General features: G+C 40.3%; 1 protein-coding gene across 1 annotated transcript in view; it reads right to left on the reverse strand.

Moving 5' to 3' along the window:
- Positions 1–696: 696 nt before the first annotated feature.
- Positions 697–18499, reverse strand: part of LOC106885750 (amine oxidase [flavin-containing] B-like) — a 57970-nt gene continuing 40167 nt past the window's right edge. Inside the window, exons 7-16 of the mRNA XM_014938198.1 lie at positions 17425–17574; positions 16619–16778; positions 15077–15173; positions 14249–14302; positions 9837–9894; positions 8728–8825; positions 7519–7630; positions 6077–6139; positions 5508–5668; positions 697–2205 (exon numbers count right to left, since the gene is read on the reverse strand). Of these exons, the coding sequence (XP_014793684.1) occupies positions 5513–5668; positions 6077–6139; positions 7519–7630; positions 8728–8825; positions 9837–9894; positions 14249–14302; positions 15077–15173; positions 16619–16778; positions 17425–17574 (948 nt within the window). The 3' untranslated portion in view covers positions 697–2205; positions 5508–5512. The remainder of the gene's footprint in view (positions 2206–5507; positions 5669–6076; positions 6140–7518; positions 7631–8727; positions 8826–9836; positions 9895–14248; positions 14303–15076; positions 15174–16618; positions 16779–17424; positions 17575–18499) is intronic.

Raw genomic sequence — 18499 nt, forward strand, 5'->3', positions numbered from 1 at the left:
CTCAAGGCTGAGTTTGTTCTTCAGTTACATCATCTCTCTAGCACTGACACTGAGCTGCTGGATTAAATTAAGCCAGTGATTTTTGTCTCTCTCTCTCCTTCCAGTTTGGTTTTTGTTTTTTTTTTTTTGTTTGTTTGTTTGTTTTTGTTTGGTTGGTTGGGGTTTTTTTGTGTTTACACCACACACTATTTGGTACAAAGCCTGTTTCTTCCCACTGGATGATCTTTGAGGTCCCTTCCAACCCTAACCACTCTATGATTCTATTCTATGATTCTATGTTCAGTTACCATTAACTTTCATGAGCAGCTATAAAACGTGTTCTGGTAAACAGGGTGCTGTGAGAGAGCTGTGTTCATGATGGGGACTACCATGAACACGTGCAAGTACACCTTCAGCAATAAAAACTAATCCTTAAGTGCAAGACAGTTGGTCATCTATATGTTAGGAAGAATTATTACCAAATGTGGTTTGATTTTTTTGGTGTTTGTTTTTTTGACAGGGTTGGGGGTTTTGGGGGGTGTTTGTTTGGGTTTTTTTATCCTCTCTTTCTTTACAGAGTTTTCTTTACTGAGAAAAGATGACAATATCTCACTGGTTTCAGTGTGAAGTGAAAAATGTTGTGTTACTAAGTAATACTCACCATCACAACCCAGTCAAAAGGAGCTTCCACAAAAGAAAAGCCTCAAACAGTAAATGTGACATGTGACATGACAATATTTATTGATTCTAATTAAGGTTAAAAAAAGTTCACAGCTGTCAGATAAAAATATCTGCAGAGCCTAGTGAAAAGGGAACTTAAGAAGGAAACCAAGGGAGACAGTCACCACAGAGGCACTTGAGAAAATGCTACAGTTATAAAAGGCACAAATTCATCACACACACAGCATATATATTCCTGCAAAGTGAAGTCACTCTTTTTTTTTCCAAAACACAGAGGCAGGCACCACTGAACACTGACCTGTACATGACCACAGAGAACACGCTATAAGCGGCAGTCTATGACAATGCCTAAACGACTTGACTGGAGAGATACTTTGAAAGCAAGAGTGCTTTGGCCATCTTGGTTTTGTCTCTATTGAAGAACAGATTGCAGGATCAAGGTGATCTTAAGGTGGTAGAGATGGGAGTGGGAATGTTAGTCCATTTAAATATAGGTCAAGTTTATCTGGGAGCATTTGTAATCTGTGATTTTAAGTGGGTTTGCTTCTTGCCTGAGAGCAGTGGCAGATCTGTCATCATTTAATACTGGCTCCCTTTTGCCTCCAAGTACTTTTGGAGGAAATACAATTCCTTCTTCCTCAAAAATATTTTTCTTTCATGTCTCAAAAAAAACCCCAAACCCCCGCTTAAAATTTCTGCACTTCTGTAAAGTCTATCTCAGTGAAACAATAGTCCCACTGAGGTCACAGGAAAGTTATTTTAATACAAGTCCCTAACTTCTCCAGTCCTTGGGTTCCAGTGATGCATAATGCTCAGACATATTCTTAACTGCCATTAATGTCTTTGTTGTACTGACAGCAGATGTGCTATTTGGAATCAAGATCTGGATTGAGAAAAAAAATAATGTACTAGTTAAAGGAAAGACATGGTCTGCCTCAGATTGCTCACTTCATTGCTATTGTTGAGTAGTTTATACAATTAGCTTTCAAGTACTTTGGTTAACACAAATTTTCATGCCATGACCCAACATCCTTTGCAATATACAGTTGCTATCAGAACAGTGTACAAGCAAGAAAACCTCTTTTTTTTTTTTTTTGCAAACTCTTAAGAGCCTTACAAAATATGCATGATAACACAAATCAGTTTGTAAGAGACAAATACAATTATTTCCACGGTTGTTCCTATAATACATGTTAAGAAGCTGGTAAACTGCTGGAACTTCCATGGTATCAGATTTCTCATCAAACATGTTAATAAATTAAGCACGACTGGTTACCCACTAAACCAGACTTCATTCCTGTCTTTGAAGGGCTAGCACGAAGGAAATTTAAAAATGTGAGCCGGTACTAACAGTTCCCTTTACCCATGGGGAAACCACTTGATTCTCTGCCTACATTTGTCAATTTTCTCATCACACTGGCATCCACATACACAAAGTGCCGCATATTCCTTTTAGGTGGAAGCTGTCGAGAAACCAGCAGCAAATCCTTCTTTTTATTCCCGTTGTGGTGATAAGCTCCACAGCATAATCGTAGCACGACACAGCTGTAAAGACAAAGAGAGCATTCCTAATGCTTTGGCAGTCTGGAGGGAAGAAGACAGAGACTTTCCAGTGCTAATACACATGTTGCAATTCAAACCTTGCAGTTCAACCAGAGTTGGCTAGGAATTTCAGGGGACCCAACTTTAATTAGAGATTTTAAGTCACACCTACTTTTAGTTTTGGCAGAATAACATGAGAAATGCTTTGTGGTTTTTTCTTCCATTTTTGTTTATCTTTCAAACTAAGAATAAGAAAGATTTATAACTACATACACTTCTGTGTTAAATTGACCAATCTCATAAAAAGCTTTGCTTACGATTCAGTTCAGTTCTAACTACACCTAGCTTCTGTTTTTCCTTCCTAATTTTTTGCCCCTGGTACCCAACACTTTCTTGTTAGTCTGGGAAAAACCTCTGCCAGATTCAGGAGCAAAGAAGAGAGAGATGCATTTTGGACGTGAATGAAACAAATTTATCCTTATTAGTCTCATGGATCTGCTCCCCTTTAGAGACCTGCAGAATATTTCTAGGGCAGAAGCAGGACTTGAATTCCAAACAATTCTGGCAGAGAAAACATCTGCAAATGCAGCAGTTCTTTATATATTAAGTATGTATTCACTGTCTAGCACTTACAAATATTGGGCCATGACTTCAAAAATGTCTTCCCAGATTTAGGTTGCTATGTTTATTTCTGGCTTGAGAATTGTCTCAGTTGCAAAAGCTCTGAATTTACACAGTTCCCATTCAGCTTTTGGTTCTTAAGTCATTTAGCAAATAAATCACCCAGAGAGAAAGCTACATAGAAGCACTCTGTGGTAGGCAAATGTCCCAGCCAATTAGTGCTCTATGTGATACAATGAGAAAGGCCATATGTACACTGCTGTACTGTTCTTCTGACTTAAAGATCTTTATGTCTGTAAAGTTCCCCTATCCATTTTAAGAGGTTATTATGAGGATATTCATTTGTGATAAAATCCAAGCTGCTGCTACAGGATTTTTAACTGGCACATCAAGTTAAAAAGAATGAAACCTAAGGGCCAGAAACTTACGCACTGCTGACAAATATTACAGCTTTGTAAGTAGTTCCATGGGACTATTTGGAGAATGAAGCACTACTCTGCACAAGCAAGATCAGATGCTAGCCCAAAAAGTGTGCTTGAGAGTGGTGATACAGTTCTTCTACCGTCTGCTCACACCAGTTGCTGAATATATCCTTATTACATTTTCCTCCATGGCTTTTTACTGCAATGTAATTTTTTTCACATATAAATCATCACAGGCTGAAGTGCAGCAAAGGGGCTTAGAAAAATTCCAGACATACAACTTTTCTCAAGCTTCATGTGCACCAAATCCTGTTCTCAGCTGTACCTGTGACTTTATGTTTTCTGTCAGGGAGATGTAAAACAGGAGAAATACCTAGAACAAGGTACCGTGATATTGACAGGATGCCACCTAAGGTTTTCGTGGGTGGGGCTTTTTTTTGTTTCTTCTTTGTTTTGTTTTGGTTTTTGGTTTTTTGGGGGTTTTTTTGAGGCAAAGCACTTGCATGTGACTATCCTATCCATAGTTCCCTTGGATCTCTCTCTCATTTAGCTTCTTGATTAGTTACCAAAAGTGAAGCTCTGAACCAGCTAAGCTGTGTTAAGCATGAAGCAGGTGTTGGTGGGTAGTTAGGTTTGGGGGGTTTGGGTTTGTTAGGGGTTTTTAATGTTACATCTTCCCCTACCAGCCAAGAGACAGCCTCAAGGTGTTCAAAATAGAAATTTAAGTAGAACAAAGAAAGGAAGATAAGATGAAAGAAGATGAAAGCAGGAGATAAGAAAAAAAATAATGTAAAATATTTTTTAATGGGTGGCTTTACAACTTCCTGGCACAGGCAGAAGTTATTTGTTGCTATCTTGCAGCAACTTAGGGAGCTAAAAGAGGACCTTGGAGGCAAAGAGATGTCAGACAGGGTGAAAAAGCTTTGAAAGGCTGTGTCTGTATATTAGCACAAGGTTCCCCATTCACATTTGGGTCAGACAGCATGATTGGCCATACTTCTGCACATATCAGCTACAGTCGGGAGCCCACGTTTTCTAGGCAGAGGAGATCTGATCCTGCACAGGGACAGACTCAACAGGAACACACAAGCTTTGCTGCTCTAGGTAGTGCGAACACAGCTGGGGAGTCTGAAATTTAACTACATTGCAAAGGCAGTAAAAACATTGTCCTTTAACTCACTGTAGGACAAATATGCCACTGGAAATGCTAACAACCTATGGACACAAAGATGGATCAGAGGGATGGAGCACCTCTCCTATGAAGACAGGCTGAGGGAGCTGGGATTGTTCAGCCTGGAGAAGGCTCCGGGTAGACCTTATAGCGGTCTTTCAATACCTCAAGGGTGCCTATAGAAGAGCTGGAGGACTCTTTGCCAGGAAGTGTAGTGATAGGACAAGGGGAAACAGTTTTAAATTGGGAGAAAAAAGATTCAGATTAGATCTCAGGAATAAATTTTTTACTATGAGGGCGGTGAGACACTGGAACAGGTTGCCCAGGGAAGTTGTGGATGTCCCATCCCTGGAAGTGTTCAAGGCCAGGCTGGATGGGGCCTTGAGCAACCTGGTTCTAGTGGGAGGTGTCCCTGCCCATGGCAGGGGGGTTGGAACTAGGTGATCTTTGAGGTCCCTTCCAACCCAAACCATTCTATCATTCTATGACACAGCTGCATAGTTCAGATAGATAAATGTAGACCCCCTACTTCAAAAGTTTGCTTGACTTGTCCCTTAGGTGCTGCCTTGGCTCTGGACATCTGGGTGAAAAACAAAAACACTGAAAAGATCCTCACCAGCAATTCACGTGAGCTAGTTAATTATTCTTGGATTTCTTTTCTCAGTTTACCACACAGGAAGGCTGAAACCTTTTGTTTACAACTAGAGATGGAAGTGCCTGCGAAGACTTGGAGTTCAGGGTCTGGTTCAGGTATAAGTGTAAAAACAACTTGAAATCTCATCAGAACAGGCTTCATAGATGCCTTCATTTTGTCACTTCTGTTACGAGACCTGGATAAAAACCTCAAGGTGATAATGTTTGGCAAGGTATCCTAGAAATTCAACAACAAAAAAACTACTGGAGCACACCTGGATTCAAGGTGTTCTTTTTCAATAATGCTCTTTCCTTTATCCCTCCCCTCCAGCCTCATCTCTCTCCTGTTTTCTCCTCTTCCCCAGTTCTGATCTGATTTTGGAGAAGGGAAGTACATGCCAAAAAAAAAAACTCTGAAAAAAAGAAAAACACTCAAGTGTGAGGATTTGCTTTGGCACCTTTTTCAGTTTCGAACCAGAAGTCCCTTTTTGTAGGCAAATAATCCTGCGGCAGCCACAGACGTGACGAAAGTAGAAAATCCAATCAGCTTTAGCAGTCCCGGCACAGACGGCAAGTTCCTCTCCCAGAAGGTTGTAGTGATGGGCAAAGCTGGAACATCCTGCGGAGAGAACATCCATTAACAACATAACACCTCCACTGTGAAAGGCAGGATATAAATCAAGATATTCTCGCAGCAGATATAAAGTTGGGTTGAAGCAGTTCACTTTGTAAAAAAGTACCGTGTATTAAAGTTTTCTGTTCAGTTAAAGGGAAGAGGAAGAGACAGAAGGAAAGGATTCATAGCCTCGTTAAAAAGTGCAATTCTTTACAATCCTGTGTTACAGAATTGTCAGATGGGTGCCTTTGCTGAATTTCTATCATATTCCTGTTTAGGGGGGGGCAGTTTTGCTGAGTAAGGGAAAGTTTACTGTGGCTTTGGTTTAATAAATAAAAACAGCCAAAAAAATTTTATCTCATCAGTAAAACAGATAAAAAAATAAACCATTAAATCTGCAGAAAGACTTACAATTGATTCAGGTTCGGGTTTCCAAATTTCACTGTCTGGGATTTTCCTCATAGCAAACAGTATCTGAAAATAAATAACATTCTCTAGTAAGTACCATGTATTCTTTGAAAAGGAAAAAGAGCTGGCTTCAATTTTTGTTTTAAAATGGCATGATGAAGATAACAATTGAGCACATAAATCTCTGTGTATTCAAATTTGCAAATTTTACCACAAAGTTGGAACAGGAACCGAATCCTGTGAGTGATGACAGACCATCACTTTCAGCCAGAGAAAAGCAAGACTAAAAAGAAAACCTTCACAATGGAAAAGTAACCATTTAAAATATCAAATATACCAGAGATGAGTAGGATGGCAAAGATCATCTGAAGTGATAGTCATAAAACACAGCAAGATTATCTCCTTCTACAGTAAAATAAAATGGAGATGATATTAATATTTTTCCTATTCCAGGCATTTGTAGCTTTAACAAGATTTGCAGTCTTTTACGATGGGCTTTTATTCTAGACAAGATTCATGGACCTCTTCAACTTTTCAATACAGGAGTGTGAGAAACACCCTTGCACTGGATTTTAAACATATTTTCCGTTCACAAATACATGAGGAAAGGAAAACATCAAAATTTTTACCAGTCAAGCTCACTTGCCAACTTCTCTGCCGAAACCTACAGAGGTTCTGCTGTAATGTCTTTATATTAGAGAGGTCATGAAGCACTACCTCTGGAAGTTTTCAGGAAGAAATTAGGGATAACCATCACAAATGGGACAGTTTAGGGACAGTTGATCCCTGTCTTTTGGAGCAGGGCTACAGGCTAGACGAACTCTCCAGATCCCCTCCAGGCCAATTTCTGTTCTATAACTGTAGGGTTTAGCCACAAGGAAGGTTCCCTTCAGCTCATAAAACAAAGATGAAATCTCTTCTGCTGCTCCATAAACTGTAATATTCATGAAAAGATTTGAGAAATCGGCATTTTCTCAGAAGTAAAATATTTAAACTGTGGTCTAATGACTTTATGTAAGGCTATCTTGATGGTGTATCACTGCGTCAATGGAACTGTTGGAAACACTTGAGGAAGGGATTGGCTTGATCTGCAGAGCTGAAGAATTGAGCTGTTCCTAGGGAAGCTAACTGCCATGATCTCTCAGTATGATTACAAAATGCCCATTTGGGGAAAAAAAATGTCTAGGTGAGAATGTGGCATTTCTGCTAAAGAAAAAAGTATTTCATTCCTGGAAACAGAAAAGAGTTTGATGAAATACCTAGAGTCTGTCCTAAGAATTTCAAGTTTAAGTGCCAAACCTTCATCCTCTTTGAAGTCCATCCCCTTCTAGGGGATTTGCATCAAGATTTCAAAACACCTGAAGCTGTTTCGACTCCAACCAAAAGATCTTTCATTTTCCATAGGGTATTTGACAGTGCCCCCTGATTTGGGCTTGCACCTGTACCTCTCTGGCTGCTCTTTCTCCAGCCTGTACAGCTCCCTCCATGTACCCGCTCCACTCTGTGGCTGTTTCTGTGCCAGCAAAATAGATTCTGCCAACAGGCTGCCGAATAATCCTGGAGGGGGACAAACAGTAAATCATACCAGAAAAAATAACTGAAATTCTTGGGTTAATATTCAAATAAAAGCGTTTTAAATAACAGCAAGCATTTAAAGATAGTAACTTTGGGTGAGCTGAGCTGGAGGAGGATCTGAATTTCATTTCATTTCTTACAGTAAACACTCCAGTGTTCATACTTTCTAAATGTTCACACTGCTTGTAGGAGTAAAGGACAATTATTAGTCTGAGATGAGACTTACTCCATCTCACTATTTTAGCCAGCATCATAAATACCAATGCTAGGCATTACTGGCACAGTGTACCATTCTGAAGTACATGACCGTGATATCTAAAGAAACAAGCAAATAAAAAAAAAAAAAAAAAGGATTTTTTTTACTCTATTTTTGCCAGAATTTGCAATAATTGTCATTAAAATTACTTTAAATACTAAGGCCTCCATATGCTATTCACTACAACTGCTTTATTGCTCTAAGTGCTTTCAAATTGTAAAAATATATACTTCAGAACTAGGGCTATGCCTCCACATTAAAAACTATGTCTCTGAATCCAATCACAGGTCTGATCAATAAGCCTTTTTCTTTTTGGTAAATCTTATTTTCATGCAAAAACTTATGTTGGAGAGGACTGCATACAATGGCACACTGATTATCATATTAAAACTTGACTGCTAAAAGTAAAGCAACAGTCCAAAGAAATCACTCATTACTGTCAGTGACAGCAGGAATTAACTCTCTGACAGTATTTATGAAAAACCAGCTAAAGATGTGCCTGAAATGGTAACGTGGATCTCAAATAATCCAATGCCAGTTTTCTAAACAGATTGTGAAAACTTTCCAACTCCCTTCCAATAACGTAGTCAGCTGTATTCACCAAATATAAAAAGTAAATAAAACCCCCTAATGATACTGTACTCATCCATCATAAAGCCCAACTGTGACTAGTGGAAGGTTATAATATCTGTTTAAAATATTCCCCAGTGATCTTAAAGGTATAAGGCGAACAGTGAGAGAGGATTTATGACCCTTTCTGAGGATATTTATTAACTTGGTCTTATCTTACTACTCTGAAGCCCACTATAAATAGACACTGTACCTTCCATACTGAGTCATTATGCCTGGTGGGAAGTAGGCTGTGTAGCAGCCCCCAGAATACTGCTCTTCACACCAGTTCTTCTCTTCATAATGCACTGGCTGTAAAACAGAGATTAATTCACTCAAGGAAAAGACAAAGTCCCGAGGAAGCTAATAAAAGAACTGAGGAGACAGCAGAGAAGAATAGCTTATAATTTGTTGCATGTCAATGTCTGACAAGATGAGCACATTTAACAAGTCTCTTAATGCAACATGGATCTGACACAATAAGCCTTAATTTTAGACACTGCTAGCTTTTTTTTTTTTTTTAAACTAGCTAATCTGGCCAATGTAGAACATAATCCTCTTAACCTGTCAATGTAAAGTTATGCTTTGAGCACAAATTTATGCTTTGAGCCATGTAAAGCAAAATTAACCTCTGGTGTACGCAGTTATAATATTTGCAATGTGTACATTGGATACAAATACATACTGTTAAAAATGCAAAGTATGGCACTTGTATGGTTCTGCGTACAATATCAGTTTGTTTAAAATGATGTCATCTTGAGATTGGTGTCTACAACATTTAACTTGCGTAAAATTGCCTTTAAAGAATAAACGGCATTGATCACAAACTAAGTGTGAGATCACACAAATCTTACGAGTTGTTGACCACCACAGGGAAGAGAAGGCAAGGGAAAGGCAAAAAAAAAAAGCCAACACACATTCAGCAATGGATCTTAGCAATTAGGAAGAGCTAAGAAACATTATGCTCAGCATAGACTAAGAGGGAAAGGCAAACCCGTTGCATCTGAAAACAGTTGAGATGTATGGTGGTGAGCACTGTGAATGCCACCCACGAAGCTGGACAAGAACGTATCTACCTTTTAACTGCATCATAAAGTCATTCTTATCCTCGTTGTCAGATGCAACCCAAGACTTGTCATAACCTTCTCTCCGCTCCTCTACAGAGGGCAGCAAGTGCTCTGGTAGCAGGTACCTTTTCCACAATGCTATGCAGCGCTGTGCCGGAGCCCTGCTGCACGCCAGTTTCATTCTGCCTGTCCCCAGACATGTTGACTCCCTCAACAAGTCTGACAAGAGACACCACGGTTTAGATTGTGTGCTTACGTGTAAAGCTTCCTCTGATCCCAGAACCTTTGCATAGAGCTCACACAGCCTCGTCTTCCTGCAAGAGAAAAGCAACAGAAGGCTTCTGTGTAAGGCAAGAGAAAGCAAACCACCTCTAATATGTCCTAGCTTCAAGAGAAAAGGCATTAATATCTGCTTGAACTTGAAGTCACAGCTTTTTGGGATTTACCCTAGCTGTTCAGCCTCTGCATCACTAGAAATAACTCACTCAAACTCCTGTGCTGCATAAGTGCCGGTTTTACCAGCAGTTATGCAAGCTGTTCCCTTAGGATACCTCTAGCAGCCCAAATCCATACATTATCCAAAAGTTCTCTAGGCTGTCAGGAAGAGAAAGTAGTAAGGTATTGCACTTTTTTGTCTTGGCATATAGTCTAACTTATGGTTTGTTCCCACAAAGATGCAGGTATTGATAGCCTGAGGCTCTCAGGGAATCAGTACTTTATTTCTCTATCTATAAAATCTCCTCCTGTTTTAGTTTATGACTCTATAAATCCATGAATATGCTTCATTCTGTAGCAAACCCCAAGTGCAATTTAGTTTGTTCCTACAAGCTTTTGGGTCTCATTCTTTACTGCTCGCCGCACTGCACCAATTCCCAAACACAAGAAGATCAAGATGAAATAACAGTCAACAATTATGAAAAACAAACACACAAACACAAGGCAGGAAAGACATTTACTTCTGGAAGCAAATCTTGTCCTCCACATCCATGCTGGGCACAGAAACACAGCAGTCCCAGCTCTGTGACTGTATGGGCTACTCTTGCAGCTACATAAGCCTGTGAGGAAACTGTATCTATACTGTTGTATGAAGCAACCCAGCTCTACAGGAGTCCAGCCATACCCAGGAGCAGCTGAACTCAAAGAATGCTATAGAAAGGGGATGAGGAGAGAAAAAAACGAACAGGAAGACCTTGAAGAAGGTGTCCTCTTGTGCCAGCTGGGGCTTGGAGAAGGAAAAGTGAGGGCTGCTGCAGGTCAGGAAGAGTGGTGGCCCTGGGGTGATTTTGCTGCTGGCAGGTGTCAAGCCCACAGCAGCAGAGGGGAAGGAAGCAACCCCTTCCTTCTGCTCCCAGGCAAAGGACAAGAGTCAGCCTGCTCCAGAAGCAGAAATGCATGGTGACACAGTGGCTGGCGAGGAGGTCTCCAAAAGCTGCAGGATCATTATATGAACATCCCTCTGAAGTCAGGGGGTGACATGAATCCCACAACAGCCGTAACGAAAGGGATCACTTCCTCCATCTCTCTCTGTGTCTCTCCTTAAGCAAGGTAACCACCGTGCCCTGTAGACCACCAGCATCCACCCAGTCTCTGAACAGAATAAAGCCATTTTAACAGCATGATGCAGCAAAGCCTCTGCTGGAGTCTGCCCACCACTTCTCACAAATTCCCACCAGCTCCTGCTTTGGGGGCAGGTCTGTAACACCACGGGGCTCCACAGGAAAGTGAGTTATCACCTTGGGACCCATCTGCTTCTGCTCCTGCTCCTCCCAGCACCAAGACTGAGATGAGAAGGACACCTCTAGATCTGCCTGTGCCTTTCCTTTTTTTCCACACGTGACTTGCAGACCCTCCAGAGAGCCTGGAAATGGCATACCAGGGGCTGGCAGGGATTCTTATGTACAGCCAACTGCAGGGCTCCAAGAAGGTGCAAGTTCACTGCTGTTTGCTAACTACATTGCAAACACAGATAAAATTAGTTTAAGATAGCCATGCAAAACAAACTATTAAGCTTCAGGTCAAGAGTATCTTCAGATACTTAGGAAATTTTGACCTTGGAAAGAATCATTCACCAATAATAAGGTATTATTTGACAGAAAAAAAAAAAAAAAACCACATAGAAAAGCAGTTTCCAAAGGACTGAATTGTACCAACAGTAATCCATCACTGAGGACATTTCTCTGCAACATCTGCACTTTTTGTCCTAGAACACTTTAAATAAATACTTATTTATGGATTTATGGTTAATGCTATCATGGAGCATGTGGAATGTGCAGTAAATAAAATCCTTATTCCTTGGCTTTGGACTCAGCTGTGAAATTGCCACCAGCAGTAAATAACAGGAATGTTATGCCTGGAGCTACACAGGTAGTGTCCTGTTGAGAATTACACTGAGCCTGGTGTGGAAGAAGTGCATGTGCAGACACACAGCTCTTCTCCCTGGTCTCTTATTCCACGGCAGTGTGTGATGCCATCACCTTCGTTGCACAGCAGTGAAAGGGAGGGTACAATCTAACCACTGTAATTACTCATTGGCACCTGGCCTGGGAAGACCAGCTGGAAGGCAGCAGTGAGTTTTACTCTCCACAGCTTGGTTTAGGCTGTAAAATGGTTTCTAACTCCTCCCACAACTGCTGTTCCCAGCCATGCCTTAGGACAGCTGCCACAGACTCTACATCCTACTCTTCATATCCAAGGATTACCAAAAAACCTCACCCTGTCATCAATATGACAAATGGAGAGCCCAGCTTGTGTTGATAGGCGAGCACAGCACCTCAGCAAGATGCATCCTCTGTAGGGTGCCACAAGAAGCCTGTCCTCAGAAGAGACAGACACCATGGACACCATAGCCCTATCCAAACATCACAAACTGGTTGCACCCTGACTGTACACTGCGAGAAGTTACAGGACCCCAATTTCCACTGCGAGAGATTTGTGCTTATGTGCAGGAGGGGAGCTGCAGTGTATCCCAGCAGGTTCCTGCTTTGGCCAGCTGTGGCCAGGACCACAGAAGCCAGAGAGGTACCCCTGCACTAGGGTACATCTATCAGGTACCAACCCAAGCATATTTCACAACCATTCTTTACCAAAGCAAAGTCCTTCCTAGTCTGAGGTTTATTTCTCCTAAGACAAGAGTTCAAAATCCTTCTGTTTAAATCTTGACCATAGGCAGCAGCAGAATCAGATAATTCTGCTCATGCTTTTAACTCCCAGGGGAAAGCAACCTTGTTTCTCCTAAGAGTTCAAAATCCTTTTGTTTAAATCTTGGCCATAGGCAGCAGCAGAACCAGATAATTCTGCTAATGCTTTTAACTCCCAGGGGAAAGCAACCTTGCCTTCATGGTGCCTTGCAAACAGCCAGGACAGCCCTTCATTTCTAAATACTGCAAATGCTCAGCTGTATCTAGTGTACCAACACACAGCATAAAACACCATTTGGTGTATTACAAAAAGAGAAGCTGTTCTCAAATACTGCAAATGCTCAGCTGTATCCAGTGTACCGACACACAGCATAAAACACCATTTGGTGTATTTATGATGGCTTAAAATGCTGGGCACACTGGATTTCAAAATACTATTGCTACTTTTATTATCAATCACCTGGTGGGGGGGGTCTATCTCAAAGACCTGAGTGCTGGGGAACGACGCTACTTTTATTATTAATCACCTGGTGGGGGGGTCTATCTCAAAGACCTGAGTGCTGGGGAAAAGGCTGCCTTGTCCATTCCTGCCAAAATTAAAAGAGTTCTGTGGTACCAGGCTGTCATTTGGAAAGACTGGCACATTAACAGCCCCATTTAGACCCAAAAGCTAATCTGAGATGACTACATCTTCTCTAGTCAGACTAGCTATTACTGTAAAAATGTTTACTTGGACACAGTATTCCTTGTGGCATGCTTGAAAAACAAATGTTATTTTCTCCATGTCAAAATAAGGCTCTCCTCATATCCACACTCTCTACTTGTATCTTTAACTTGATCAGATACTATGAATCAGTGTAATGGAAAAAAAAAATTACTTTCTAAATTCTATTATAGTTATAAACGAAAAAGAACTACTATATGCAGAGATTTGTTTCAAGAAGACAGTAAGAAAGACCATAACCTGTGCCTGAAGGGATTTTTTTCCCCATAACTGAGGGTGGGGAGCTGGAGGCAGCTTTTTGACCCCTTCACGATGCTGAGGCATTGTTCACAGCAGCCACAGCAGCCTCAAGGTTGCACTAAGTTACAGACACTGAAAGGACCCTCCAGGGTGATTAGAAAAAAATCAAGGATAGTAGCCAAACCTGTCCCTTCTGACAAGCTTTCAAGAGCTCAGTACACTTGCAGGAAGCCAGAGGTGTAGCAGTACAGGGGGACGAGGCTGGCCCCGGACCCTTTCCAGTGAGGGCAGGAGAATATCTACACTATGTTCATATTCAGCATCTCAAATTAATTCTTTTGTTAGAGTCAGCCCTGCTGGAAAATAAGAACCAGGCCCAGAGAGTTTCCAAAGGGCAGGGACTAGCTACCACATGTGCTGCCAGTTCGTAGGAACTCTATAGGGTGTCACAAAGTTATAGACAACTTCCTTCAAATTGAGGGCATTGTTTTCCTTCTGTGGTCATTCATAAAAAAAAAAACAAACATTGACTCAGATTCCACACAGGTCTCCAATGTTTGTACTTACCTTTCTTCTTTTGTGAGGCCTGTCAGTCTTCTACACTTCCGAGCAAGAATGAAACTGTAGAAAGACCACAAACAATTTACTTCCATTATGTTATTACATTTCCTGCATTATTCAGAATGCCAATGCTTTATGATGGGATGGTGTGATTCATAGTAATAGCTTTTGAGTCTCTATCCAAAATACCCATTTCACCTCTCTGCATAGTGTTATATGCTCTGCCTGCCACTTGCAGGATTCACTGTGGAAGGAACCACTCTGAGATTCAGGTTAAAATATTTGTATTAGCTGTTTCCCAATGACCTTAACTTTATACAGCAGTAAATGCAGGCACCTAGCAACAAGAAGTAAAGCTTGGGATCGAACTGGAAATCATTGTTTATTAAACTTTCTAATACTGATCATACTCTCTGACTGCTGGCTGCTTAACAGAAATAGAACAAAACAAAACATAATTCTAGAAAACAAAGTTTCACTTAAAGAATTGGAAGGTTTGGGGGAGGCAGTATATTTGGAGATATCTTTACATTTCTGCAATCACCCCCTTTTTTCCTTCTCCTTCCTTTCCTCTTCTCCAATTTTGCATTTTGCCACACAAAAAGGCAAAAGATGACAGTGAGAAAAAAAAAGAAATACAGAATTTCTTTTTTTAAAAATTAGCAGTTAAATCATAGAGACTTTTTTTGAAATTAAAAAAACATAGAACATATTTACGACACACCTAGAAACTCAACCCTTGAACTGTTTTTAAGTATTTCCCTTCATGAGTAACAGGTTTGTTGCCAAGTCAAAACAAAAAGGCATTAACTAGACACTTTCTTTGTCTCTTACCCTATTATGGCAGGAAAGCTGCCATCAGGCTTAGTATCATCAAGTGTTAAACCAATTGCAGCATCTTCATCTTCAATGATCATGGTACCGCAATACCCTGTTAAGCACAAGGTGGAAAAGAAATTAGGATCCATCTATCCAAATGTAGGAATGAGCTTCCAAGAAGATGTGAAATACTCAGAACTTGACTGGAAGAAGTCCTAAACAACCTGATCTAAATTCACCCTGCTTTGAGCAAGGCATGGGACTAGATGACATTCGGAGGTCCCTCCCAATATCTATCATGCTCTGATTCTATGATTCTAATACAGGGAGACATGAAAACAAAGGAAAGGAGAACAACAAAAAAAAACCCCTAGTAAAGTGACCCCCATTAAGTGACAAAGATTAGCACACAGCTCCCATCATGATCTGCAAGGCAGCATAGTGTTGCCTTGAGTCAGAAGTGCTAAGTTCCTCTCTAGAAGAGAAGTTTATATCTGAGATGTGCTGGCAATTAACAATACTTTTCAAGCATATTTAAAACAGGAAGTCAATAAAGGTATTTTTCTATTATGAATTCAACACTATTAATTAATAATTAATTAATAATTAATTATTCTGCAACCTGGTCAGAAAGGTAATTATTAATTGCACAGAAACAGATTTCTCTCAGATACTGAAGATGTTCAAGTGCCTCTGCCCCAGTTTCTTCCATATATGACATTTATGTCAGACATAGGAGATATTCCTACATTGTTTTGAAAATACAATTGTTCTTAAAAGATTGGTTTGAAAAAAAAGCAGTTGTTCTTAGAAGACAAAGGTGTTAGCAAAGCACACTACGTAAACTATGGATTCTATCAGGAAATGGGAGTCACCTCTTGCCAATCCATCCCAAACCTAATAGCCAGAAGATGCCAGGATCCAGAACTCTTAAAATCATTCACAAAGATGGTGGATGACATTTGTACACGAACACAGAGGTGGACTCATTATAACCAATGATGAGAAACAGGTGCTATTACATTTCAGTTTGTCTTAGATTCAGTAATTTCTAAAAGAGAGCTGAGGAATCATGATGAAGTATTCAGCATGTAAAGGGAGTTCAGGATGACTAGCCCAGCTAGGGATGTCTATGTGAGGACACCATCAATTAATCCCACCCAGTGCATACAGAAGGCAGAATTTTTGCAGGCTGCTAATTGATGGGATAAAACCTCCTTCCATCAGATACCACTTGTTCCTTTACATTACTGTACAAGTGGGAGAGACTCATCTCATACTGAGGTGAAACTGAAGGAGAAGGAAAGGACAACAAGGAACAACCAAGGCAATAAACAACATGCATGAGTTCTCCTTTCTTGCCTACCTCCTTTTTTTTCCCCCTTTCCACCCTTTCATCCCAATGGATCTCTCAAGTATCTCAAACAGGGGAAAGTAAAAATGGCATAGAAGTGTATGAGTCTCCTTCTAGGATCCAGCATCCTCTAAACACACCGTTACCATGTACCCTCTTCCCTCCCTCTGTCAGTACTATTCTTTTCAATTAGAATGTAATACCCTTCTTCCTCCAGAAAGTTTCCTTATAGTACACAATGCACTTGATGACTGAGCCCATGGGGATTCGGTTGATGAGCTGGTTCCTCATTGGGGGCAACGGTGGGTTGAAATGAATCTTCAGACCAAGAGCTGGGGGAATGGCACAGATCACATATTTGCCCTGGAAAAGAAATTATAGATAAACCAAATACATTCTCCACTACTTCATCCTAAGTGCACTGCTCTAATGATCTTGGCAGACATCTGGGGAGGCTGCAGGGTGTATCTTCTGAAGCAATTTTGGCATTTAGCGTAAGAATTGCAAAACTGAACCCTTGCAAAATCCTGCTTGTTAAACAACAAACAAGCATTATATAAACAGCCATCTGTTTGAATGATGGGCAGCTGCTCTTTCTCCAGCGCTTAAAAAGAAGTGCTGTGTTACAAGAGTCCATTGGTCTCTCTTCCAACTGGACTCCTCTGTTACAACTTGGAAGCAAAGCCTGCAATGCTTTTCACAGTTTATTACTCAGTTACATTTGTGTGTTCACCTTACAATTATCCTTTAACTTGGAAGGTAATTAAACACAAAGAAGAGCTGCTAGCAAAGGAAGAGTTTGAATATACACTTTGCTTTTCAGGCATCACTTTTAAGCTCTATAATTGCTATCACTTCGGGACAATCAGAAAGAGTGACTTTCTGTCATAGTCACTTCAATCTCTGCTACGTTTTTGTATAGGATTTTGGAGAAGTCAAAAAGGAAAAAGTAAAGGTTTTCCAGCCATCCCGGCACAAATCATTGCTTACATGTTAGAGGTTATACTACCTCATATAATTCATGATCTAAGGTTTCCACTATGACACGTTCACTCGACTGGTCGATGCGGACGACCGGTTTCCTCAGCTTCACCCGGCCTCCCAGGCGCTCCATTATCTTCTCACTGATCTGGCCAGAACCCCCAACAAACTTCCTCTCCTGAAACACAGAAACAACAACTCAGCAAATAGGACTCAGCAGAGCTGTGCATGTGAAGTATCACGGCAAACATTTCACTTTGCATTCAAAACAAATCCCATTCTTCTGTTGCTATCAAAACATTTTTGGGAAGTTTGGCAGTCTCACCCAGAAACATATTCATGTTACTTACTCTTTCAGTGAACTCCTCAAATACTTCCCATATTTGACCACCAGCCAAAACTAGAAGTTATCAGTAGTTTTTAAACCTTTCTTTGAGTTCATTCTTATCTCTGTATATTAGAAGCAGGAACCCTGATACTCATAATAAATAACAAGGTATAAGAAGTGATGTAGCTCACACCAAAAACGTCTTCTGCAGCATATAATCTAACCTAACTTAAACTCAAATCACCTCTAACACAATACAGAATTCAACTATTTTATTCAACACATTGACAGTTTAATTATCTATAATTATTGCTTACCTATGCATATTTATGCATTTAAGCATTTATGGTTTAATAGATTTATATTTTTGTTATTTATTTATCATTAAATAATTTGCATTTCTAAAAATATAATTATGTCTAATACCATCAGTAAAAGTTGCACTTCTCAAGTAGAAGACCATTAATGGAGTCTTTACTTTCTTGAAATGCAGAAGCAGCACTAATGTACCAGATTTCAAGTATTTCAGAACAATAGCATGTTTAAGCAGGGGTGTTCATTTTCTTCAGACTGATGTTAAAACCTTAATAGTTTTAGTCCTTGGAAGCTTGTGCCTTTAGGAATCCAGCTCTGGGCAACGTTTTCAGTATTAATTTGGAGCACCCCACACACTCGTGCAGGTAGCGTTGCCATCTCCATTAAGTGCTTCTGAAGTGGTAAGGTTTGCTGCAGCCTCACGACAGAAATAAGCATAAGTGGAACTTCTTTTTTTGGC

This window comes from Calidris pugnax, unplaced genomic scaffold (genome assembly GCF_001431845.1).
Source record: "Calidris pugnax isolate Ruff unplaced genomic scaffold, ASM143184v1 scaffold25, whole genome shotgun sequence".
NCBI classification, from domain to species: Eukaryota; Metazoa; Chordata; class Aves; order Charadriiformes; family Scolopacidae; genus Calidris; species Calidris pugnax.